This window comes from Denticeps clupeoides, chromosome 9 (genome assembly GCF_900700375.1).
Source record: "Denticeps clupeoides chromosome 9, fDenClu1.1, whole genome shotgun sequence".
Taxonomy (NCBI): domain Eukaryota; kingdom Metazoa; phylum Chordata; class Actinopteri; order Clupeiformes; family Denticipitidae; genus Denticeps; species Denticeps clupeoides.
In genome coordinates this window covers 1,778,885-1,789,692 of record NC_041715.1, presented here as the reverse complement: position 1 = coordinate 1,789,692, position 10,808 = coordinate 1,778,885, and the positions used below count along the sequence as shown (strand labels likewise).

Here is a 10,808-nt window from a genome sequence, read left to right as displayed (position 1 = left end):
TAAACAAAATATTTCCTGGCCTTGCCTGTTTATATTAATATATATACAAATATTAAATTATATATATACAAAATTTAAATAAGAAAATACAATTAAGCAATGTGTACAGGCCTTAAATAAATTGGTATGTAGTGTAAACACTAACATATTACCAACATCCACATAAATAAAAATGTATATTAACATTACATGTTACGGGTAAATGTGTTCTGTTGGGGTTCGGGATGTGTGTGTTATGGGGATTTAATGTAGCGTGTGCAAAGGGAGAAACTTTACACCGTGAAGTCAAGGTTTAGGGCTGTAGGAGAAGAATCCGGAGGAATATTGTAGAATCTGGAGGAGTAGGTATCGACGGTTGGTGCCACCTACTGACTTCCGTTAAATTAAAAGCTTTATTCTGTAACTCTCATTTCTCCTTTCCTGACTTCGCGGCGACGGCTCCACACAATAGTATATAGTATGAGATTTCGGACGCAGCATATATTTCATTTATCACAACTCTTTCCGTTACAGATATCGCGTATATTAATATCGCGATAACGATCATTTTTTCGATATTTCGTGCAGCCCTAATACCAAATGTAACACAAAATGAAATAATAATTTGAGCCAGTCTGCTCGGTTCCTCTCCTTGTTGGAGACTCGATCTGCATCAGGACCGGGGCAGACGACTAACTCCGCCCACAGCATAGTGGCGTGTTCATTTAAAGGAGAACTACCAGTATATACGACCGCTACAAGTTGAGCGTGGACTGAACGCTGCTCAGTGTAGCAAACCAAAGCCTCCACACAGCTGTATGAGACCTGAACTCTTGTAGCATAATGTGACAATGTAGAACATTTATGGGATGTATCGTGATGCATCGATATCAGGGCATTGATAACCGTAATCGAATCAAATCGTGCGGCCAGTGAAGGTTCACACCTCTAGTGAGCACTAGGGCGTGTCTGTGTGTAAGAGGCGTCCTTAAATACATGGTGGTGTGGGCGGAGTCACCAATAACCAAGTCCGTCCCCTCAATCGTACTACCCAAGGACAAGAAACGTAACAACACACAAGAGAAAGTGTTCTATTTTGTCATTGTGATACAAAGCAGCACAGCACATGGTGACACAAAGAAATGTGTCCTCTGAATTCAGCCCATCACCCTTAATGATCAGTGGCAGCCATGAAAAATAAAACATTTATAACACAAAACTGTGGAAAACTGGACTGGACTGGATCCTTCTGGGAACATCTGCTGCTTTGGAAATTACGAATTTACAATACGATATTCTACCATATTCAAGTCTAGTTATTTAGATAAAAACACGATTTTAAAATACAAACCCGGCCACTAGATATGAACATGCCAGAATATTTCTTCTAAGCAGGACACTTAACCCTGGGTGTCTCCAGGGGGGGACTGTCCCTGTCACTACTGATTGTAAGACGCTCTGGATAAGGACGTCTGGTAAATGCTGTAAATGTAGCAGCTGCTTCCTCTCAACTAGAGCACTGATACATCATCATCATAATCATCATCAAAACCACCCCAAATATGATTTTTATAGACTGTCACGTCCCTGTCTAGGGGTCAGGAAACATGACAACAAACGAGGGGAATGTGTGCAGAGGGAATACACAGATATCAGGCCCAAGTGAAATATTGTGCTTTTATTTACAGTGAGTGGTGAACAACAAACCAAACCAAAAGTGCTATAAATATAACAACAACACAACAATTGACAGGAGGACAACACACCATGAAAGGAGAGACAATACAAATACACAACAAAGCCACAACTAACCACACTAATCACTAACACACAACAAAGGCTTATCTGTAACTCTACAACACTCCAAAAGTCAACTCCAACACCAAAACTATCCTCTCACTTCCTCCTCCTCCGGCTCCACAACAATGAGCCCTGAATGGTGGCTGGAATGGTCCTTAAGTAATTCTCTGTCCTGTGTGTTGATTGGCTGCCAGTTGATGAGGGAATTGGTCTCCACCCAGCAGACAGCCTAAAAGAGAAACACGCACAACACAGAGCACTCCCGGCCATTCTACTGCCTAAAGGATGTAACACCCCCCCACCAAAAAAAAGAAAAAAAATCCTATATTTTTCTATCCTCAACTAATTTTAACCAGAATGAGCATGTGATAAGGCATCTGCCAAAATATTGTCCATTCCGCTCTTGTAGCAGCTCTCTAAGGCAAACCCCTGCAAGTACAAGGACCAGTGAAGAATGCGTTGGTTCATGTTCCTCATCCTGGAGAGAAACACCAGAGGGTTATGATCTGTGAACACGACAACTGGAACAGAAGTGTGGAGACGATGTAAACCTCAAAATATTGAAGAGCCAATAGTAGTGCCAGTGCCTCCTTCTCAATAGTGATATAGTTTAATTGATGTTTCAGAAACTTTCACGAGAAGTAGCAGACGGGGTGATCAATTCCTTCAGCATCTTCCTGCAATAGTACTGCACCAGCTCCGGTGGCACTTGCAACTACTTCCAGTTTAAAAGCTTACTGAAAATCTGGCGCCCTCAATACAGCTTCACTACTTAACAAAGCCTTGGAATGTTGGAAAGCTTGTTGACAGTCCTCAGACCAAAGAAATTAGCTGTCTTTCTTAACGGCAGCAGAACGGAACATCGCCAAAGACGGATCCTGGTTCTGCTCACATACAACCTCTGCTTGGTCAACTGAGTACATTAACTTACAGTCCTTACTTTTCTTCTCATCCCCCACAGACGGATCTTCAGTAGGGTTTGACTCCGCCGTTAGGGACATACAGCTTTCAGACCTGTGATCTGGAGATAAAGATTCAGACAGATCCACAGTATGACATTTTCGTGACTGAGCTCTCGTAACCGCACAAGCAGGAAATTTACTAGTATTCTGAGTTGTTTCACTGGGTACGGAGCAAACCAGAGGATTTCTAATCACCTCAGGAGAGGGAAAAATCAGTCCGCCAGCCAAATCATTACCAAGAATAAAATGAATCCCATTCATTGGTAAATGAGGATAAATAGCGACGTTAGCCAAACCTGAAAATAGTTTGCTTTCAATATGGACAGAGTGCAAGGGAAGAGTCATAACTGTCATATCGAGTCCCTGCACTAGCACATCATAACCACTATAAGTGTCTTCTGAAAATGGTAAGCAGGAATCCAAAATAAAAGATTGCGCGGCGCCCGTGTCACGCAATAATTTAATTGGCACCCGTTCTTTTCGAGACTCACCCACAGAAACAAATGTATCAAAAACGAAAGGACTAAACTCCTTATTTACTGAATCTTTCACCTGGGTCACACTAACATTATCTACTGGAGAATCTGCGGATGCAGCAAGAATACATCTTTCCACTAGACCCGTTTTCACCGCACAAAACAAGGTCTCTTTTAATTTTCTATCATCGCTGGACAACACAATGGAGAAATAGGCAGCTATCTGAAGCAACTGTTCCTTTGTACAGCGTGACAATAAATTATCCAAAGGATTCTGAACAAACTCCTCCAGCATAGACAGTGTACCTTCCATACTGGAGTACCGCACTCAACTCACTCACCTAGTTTGCAAATACAAAGCACAAGCTTCACTCTACTGCACACCCCAAATGTCAGAACGGCTCTCACCCAAAACTTACAGTCACCTACTTACCTAACCAAACCTCTAACTTTTCTAGTCTTTCCAATGGCAGGCGACTTTAAACGCGCAACGTCAGCCCTGCGTACTTCAGACTGAAGTAGCAGCCTAACCACGTACCTACCTCCAGAGTCAAACAGTGCCACAAAGGAAGGTCTGCAAGCAGAACCAACTACAGCACTCTACTGACTGGAGTTCGGGCTACTACTGCACGTTCTGAAACTAACACATGGGCACAAAATGGACCATCCGCCACAAAATGGCGACGATCCCGGACGAGCCCCCACTTCTCACGTCCCTGTCTAGGGGTCAGGAAACATGACAACAAATGAGGGGAATGTGTGCAGTGGGAAGACACAGATATCAAGCCCAAGTGAAATGTTGAGCGGTGAACAACAAACCAAACCAAAAGTGCTATACACAACAACTACACAACAATTCACAGGAGGACAACACACCAAGAAAAGAGAGACAATACAAATACACAACAAAGCCACAAGGACGTAACAAGACTGACAATTAATTGTGAAGAAAAAAAATAGAGAAACAAGCATCAGACTCAGGGACTTGTTTCTGTGATATTTAAAACAACATCTTCATCTCTGATGTTCTACTAATACATGAACCTACACTGGTAAGATCCTCAGAGGAGAGACTTTACAGGCAGTATTAAAGTAAGGAAAGACTCTCTCAGTGAAAGTGAGTGTATGAGTGTGTAGATGTGTGTAATTAACAGCATCAGAGAATGACAACTTTCCTCTGTCCCAGTCCAGCGTCACTCTGATCTTCTGCAGCTTCCTGTTAACACTGAGGAGAGTCTCTGGCTTCGGTGTAGAACCTGCTCTATATTTACCAGCATAATAACCCATATACCAGATTCCACATTTCCTGTAAACTGCTCCCTTCCTCTCTGCAGATTTTGTCATGACACCCAGTCTCCAAAATGTATTTTCCCCGACATCAACATCCCAGCAGTGAGTCCCTGAGTTGAAGCCCTCAGATCCCAGAACTGACCAGCTGTTATTAAATCTCTCTGGATTATCAGGAAGTTTCTGTCTCTCATCACTGATTCTCACACTGGTCAGATCTTCAGACAGGACGAGTTGTGGGTGAGCAGTGATGGGATTCAGAGTTACAGGAGCTGAAGAGAAAAAAACATGAGGTTTGATAGAGAAGATGCAGGTCTGATATTTTATATTCAGAAGTTAGGATTGATATGACTGAGAGTCTGAATAAACATCAGAGAGAGAAATTATTTTAAAGAGCCAGATTAGTGCAAAGTGCAAAATTGTGTAATTATCACAAATTCATTATTCAAATTAAAATTACATATACGTGTGTGTGAGAGACTCACTGTGAAAAATCTCCTGCATCTTCTGCCAGACTGTGAACTTCAGGTTCTCCAGGTGTTTCTCCACATGGATCAGGGCTCCTGAAAGCCTCTCTGGATGCTCCAGTCTGCACTGGGTTCTGGAAAAACATTCAGGAGTCAGAGCTGCTGTGGGTTTGGGTTCAGAACCAGAGATCGAGAAGCCTGACAGTTACCTTGTAATGGTGGTTCTGTAGTTCTGAAAAACAGGAATATGCCAGTTATTATTAATAAAATCTATAAAAATCCTGGTAGGGCAACAACAGTCTTGGTACCTGCAGGAATGAGACGTCTTCAGCTGCCATCTCCTCTTCTATGGCTCTGATTGTTTCTGAAAGAGATGATATCTCTCTACTCATCTTCTCCATCTTCTCCTTCATCATCTGACTGTTCTGCTCCTCTTCCTCTCTCAGTGCTGCTATCCTGGCTGCTTCTTCATCTCGTAGAAACTGGTGAAGCTTCTCAAACTCCTCCTTAATCCTCCTCTCTGTGTGTTGGGTCTGGATCTAGAATAATAAAAGAAAGATTTACATGTTACGTGTCATCATGACTTGTATTTAAACGTCTTTTAAAGTTCCTGAACTTCCTGTTTCCTGTCCCAGTTACAGCTTTTTTTCCTGGAACATATGAGATGTCTTTCTGGGTTTGATCCAGTATTTATGTCATGACGGTGAGCTGATGGGGGAGAAAAGAGCAGGGGCGGGACAGGCTGCGAAAGGGGTTTTATTATAAATAAACAATAAATACAAATAAACATCGGTGCAGTGTCCAAAAACGATGAATAAAGGGGAATCAACTAAAACTAACCGGCAGATGCGTGCCGATTGCCAGAACTCAAAAATACACGTTTAACAGGAACAAGTCAAGTTCGAGCGCAGAGTCCACAAAAATGTCGGAGCTCCAGAAGGGGTGGAGTTCCAGTCTTTTATAGGCTGTCCGGATTGGGCACAGGTGATAAGTTCAGGTACCATCAATCCTGACAGAGCCCCCCCCTCCAAGGGCTACGTCCTCGGAGCCCCAGCAGTACCATCAGTGGAGGCGGCGGGGCGGACGGCGGCAACCACAGGGCTCCTGCCCTGCTGTATCCTCCCCTTGGACCCGGTCACTCGTGCTGGCTCCCTGGCGTGGTCAGGCGTGGCGGCCCCGGTCCCTCGGGCTGGCAGAGCGGCCAGCTGGCAGAGCGGTCAACTTCCCTCACTGCACCATGCAGGGAGGCGGTCCCGGAGCCCCCAGAGCCTCCGGAGACCGTTCTCGCACTCCAGGCTAATGCCTTCTGGGAACATGCAGCCCCTTTCACTGCACGTCCCTGGTGTCAAGGTGGGGGCATTGCCAGACCATCCGGCTTGCCACTTCTGCGTCCGTTGGGACAAGCAGGCCCTCTTCCTGCCTGCCCCAGCTGGGTCCTCCTGGCTCACAGGGGGCTCTATGGCACAGCGCTCCTCTAGAGAGGGACCCAGGCCCATGCCTGGCCCGCCCTCCTCACCGGCTATCGAAGGACCCAGCTCTGTCGCTTCCCCACCTACCCTCCCCTCAGGAGGAGCCCCCAACCTGAACTGCACCCCCCCAAAAAATTCTTTGGGGGAGCACCCCCCCCGCTGGGCTTAGGGGTATTACATTACATTTTACATTTACAGCATTTATCAGACGCCCTTATCCAGAGCGACTTACAATCAGTATTACAGGGACAGTCTCCCTGGAGCAATTTAGGGTTAAGTGTCTTGCTCAGGGACACAATGGTAGTAAGTGGGATTCGAACCCTGGTCTTCTGGTTCATAGGCGAGTGTGTTACCCACTAGGCTACTACCACCCTACTACCATTGGGGCTCGTCCACCTCGTCATGGACCAATGCAGCCAGGTTAGGAACTTCATCCCTGGGGTTCGGCTGGAGCCATCCCGGCACCAACCACCCAACCGGCATCATCCTCGTCGTAGTCTGTGTCGACTTCGTACCCTTGGAAGTCACGTGGGTCTTCACAGACTTCACAACGATCTCAGACGCACGTGATAGGCCATCCCAGCCCCGACCGCCCACCAATTTACGTCATTGACGCTTTCGTAGTCCGTGTCCTCCGACCGGTGGTCCCGAGGGTCGTCACCCTGCTGGCATCCTGGACCCAGGGTGCGATCAACTCCCATAGGCAGTACTCTGGCCATTCGGGCTGGAGTCTGCTCACCTCCTCGCTGGAGGAACGCCGCCGTTGTCACTTCTCACACCCCTGAAAGTGACGTGGATCCCCACGGACCTCGCAATGATCGTGGACGGGCGCGATGGGCGGAGCCCAACTCGCGTCTCCAGTGCTCTTGTCGTCGTCGTCCCAGTCCACGGGGAGCCTTGCCAGCAGAGCGCAGAGTTCCTGGCTCAACATGGCGAAGATCGTGGGGGTTGCATCCTCTGCGCTCGCTGCCCACGTCACTTCCTCGCTGCTGCCGACGCCATCGTCTTCGCTCCGCCCACTCACCCGGTGACGTTGCCGCTTCTGGGTTTCGCGGACCTTCCTCAAGACCTTCCTCTTTAAAAATATTTAGGTTAACGTGTAACTTTCTTATTGTCGAACTGTGTACAGAATCTACAACAGAGTGAATAAAAAGATTGTATTCATTGTATTCTATAGCATTCAGAAAATTGATCTCTTCATCGACGGTAACTTGAAAGCATGTTGTAAGTCGCTCTGGATAAGGGCATCTGCCAAATGCCCTAAATGTAAATGTAAACAGGTCAAGTTCGTGCACAGAGTCCACGAAAATGTCGGAGCTCCAGAAGGGGCGGAGTTCCAGTCTTTTATAGGCTGTCCGGATTGGGCACAGGTGATAAGTCCAGGTGCTCTCAACCTGACAATTTACACACCAACACTGATCTTAGTTGACATGATGTAGAAATGCTGAACATCACAATAATGAGTTAACTGGAGGAAATGAAGTGGATCTTCTGCTCTGTAGATGCTGATGAGTTTTGTCATGTTGAAGTTATACAGTTTACAGAACGTTGGCTGTAAAGAGAACCACAGGAACTCTTGATTGACTGAGTTGTGTTGTTCCCTGCTGCTGTCACCTCAGGTTCTGGAGGTGGTTCTGGACTCTGGACTTTTAAAGACCTTGCTCAGCTGCTTGTGTTACACATGGACTCTGGTCCTGTGTGAAGTTGAACTCTGACCTGTGCTTTGTGTTCTGTGTTCCTTCAGAGAACTTTTCATGTGGACGTGAAGGAGGAGATCAGACTAAGGAGATCAGCAGGTAGCAGCCCAGCTTCATCCTGTCTGTGAGAATCTTGCTTCTCCAAGTGTGGATTTAAACCCTCCAGAACCTTCACACTGAGGTGTTGGGTGAACAGAACCTGATATTTGCTAAGGAACATGCAGCCAAATATTTGCTGGAATGTATCTTTATAAATCTGAGACTTTAATTCTAACTAAGCAGAAGCAGAACAATTTAAAATGACAATGACCTTCATGTTCATGTTAAAATTAAGATGAACACGAGGTGAGGTGACAGTGACGCAGGTTATAACTGATTCTTTTTACCTTAATCTTCCCTGCAGTTTCATCACAGGACTCTTTAAAATCTCTAAAGTTCTTCAGCTTTTCCTGTAAGGGCTTCAATTCAATCTTCAGCTCCTCCTGAAACGAATCAGCATTTTAAGACAGAGATTATTTTTACACATAAACCTTTACATGAGAGATTACAGATTACTGACAGAGTTATTCTGTCATGATGAAACACGGTTTGTAAAAGGAAGTCAGACTGAAGTATGTTTAAAGTGTATTTCAGAACGAGGAATAAAGTTGAATGAACAAAATTATGTTTCTGTGTATTTTGTATAAACTTTATTCTCACCTTCAGATCCAGAGCTGCTTCATTTATCGGGCTGAAGTTGTGGTTTTTATGACTTTTTGAATCCCGACACACCAAACACACAAGCTGCTGATCCTCCAGACAGAAGAGTTTGAGTTTCTCACTGTGTTGACTGCAGAGAACCTCAGATCCTGCTGAAGATCTCTGGCTCCTTTCTGCTGAGAAGGACTCACACAGGTTCTTTAAAGCAAGATTAAGATGAGGATCTTCTTTTGAGCTTCTTCTCCTACAGACTGGACATTCTGGAGATCCTTTACTCTCCCAGAACTGCTGCAGACAAACTTTACAGACACTGTGGCTACAGGACAGGAGGAGAGGATCCTTGAAGATATCACAGCACACAGGACAGGAGAGGTCCTCTTCTGAGAAAGACAACTTCCTTTTATAAGAAGCCATTTTATAATGAAAAACAAATTTCTCTAAAAATGTATTTTACTTTCACTTTCTCTATTGTGAAAGTTTCTGACTTTAACTCCCTCTATCTTTAATACATTTCATGCAAAACTCTGTTAATATGCATAAAAATATATATAAGTTAGTATTTTCTACTGTAACTCAGAAGAGAGTTTGTATATGCTAAAAAATGAACTGAACGACAACTTCGTCTTCGCTTCCTCCTTCCTGAAAGCAGAAATGAGGCGGAGCTTTGTGGTATAAAAGTGAAGTGAAGTGATTGTCAGATGTGATACACAGCAGCACAGCACATCACACGGTGCACACATTGAAATGTGTCCTCTGCATTTAACCCATCACCCTGAGTGAGCAGCGGGCAGCCATGACAGGCGCCAGGGGAGCAGTGTGTGGGGCACCTTGGCGGATCGGGATTGGAACCGGCAACCTTCTGAGGGCCGCTTACTTAACCGCTAGGCCACCACTGCCCCTAATGAGTTCCTCTTACCGGGAATGGAACCCGGGCCGCGGCGGTGAGAGCGCCGAATCCTAACCACTAGACCACCAGGGAAATGCTGTTATTAGTCAGTAGTTTCAGTAGTTTATTTCCAAGTAGCACAAAATTACACTTTAAACTTTAAAGTAAAAATTAAAGTACAATTTAACATAATTTGTCACACCTAATATTTATATATCATTGCTGTAATGTAAATAAACAGGTTTGATTGCTAAAATATTAAAAATACTATTTCCTTTTTACAGCGTAAACCCTGGCGACCCTGTAAACCCCAACCCTAACCCTAACCATGTAACAAGTGACGTAATAAATTTTAAGTAAATAACATTCATGAACAAGAAAGATGAACAGTAAGATGTGTCTAATGATCATAAAAACTTAACAAATAATAAAGTAAGAAAAGTAACATTCAGAACAAACATATGAATAAGATCAAGATCTACGACAACGTATATATAATATAAACATGGATACAGATATTATTATTTATACAGTATATTATTTTTATTCATAATATTAATTTAATAGAGCAATATTTTAAAAAATCAACCTGTCATACTTCCCCTGTTTCTTGAACATGATTTAAATTATGATGCTGAAAATGGTTGCGTGGCAACAGAATGCAGAACTGGATGACGCTTTTCATTTAATCAGCGTTCTGATTGTCGGCCGGTGCTCAGTCACCCACCTCAGCTCACCTCTGTTAACATAAATGAAAATATGCTCTTTATTGTTTACTGTATATACAGTACACACCTTCTCATTCAATGTGTTGCAGTTGGATGCAGTAGGACAGAATACTGGAGAAGTTTGAGGATTACTGTATTCCAAAACGAAACGTGACGTTTGAAAGACACAGATTCTTGACGTGTGTACAGGAGACACGGCTGATCAGTATGTGACAGAACACAAGAACAGAAGTAAAACGTGTGAATTTGGAGGACTGGCAGAGTCACTGACTAAGGACAGACATGTGTGTGGGATTCCAGACAACAGCTTAAGTGAAAGACTACTAAGGGAACAAGATCTGGATCTGGAAAAAGCAAT

General features: G+C 44.2%; 1 protein-coding gene across 1 annotated transcript; it reads right to left on the bottom strand.

The window, feature by feature from the left end:
- Window positions 1–4,230: 4,230 nt before the first annotated feature.
- On the bottom strand, window positions 4,231–9,250 carry LOC114797426 (zinc-binding protein A33-like). Its single transcript, XM_028992385.1, has 6 exons — window positions 8,837–9,250; window positions 8,524–8,619; window positions 5,280–5,510; window positions 5,181–5,203; window positions 4,990–5,105; window positions 4,231–4,776 (listed from the first exon to the last, which is right to left on the bottom strand). Exons 1-6 carry the CDS (start codon window positions 9,248–9,250, stop codon window positions 4,262–4,264), a joined length of 1,395 nt encoding a protein of 464 aa, XP_028848218.1. The 3' UTR covers window positions 4,231–4,261.
- Between the last annotated feature and the right edge of the window lie 1,558 nt (window positions 9,251–10,808).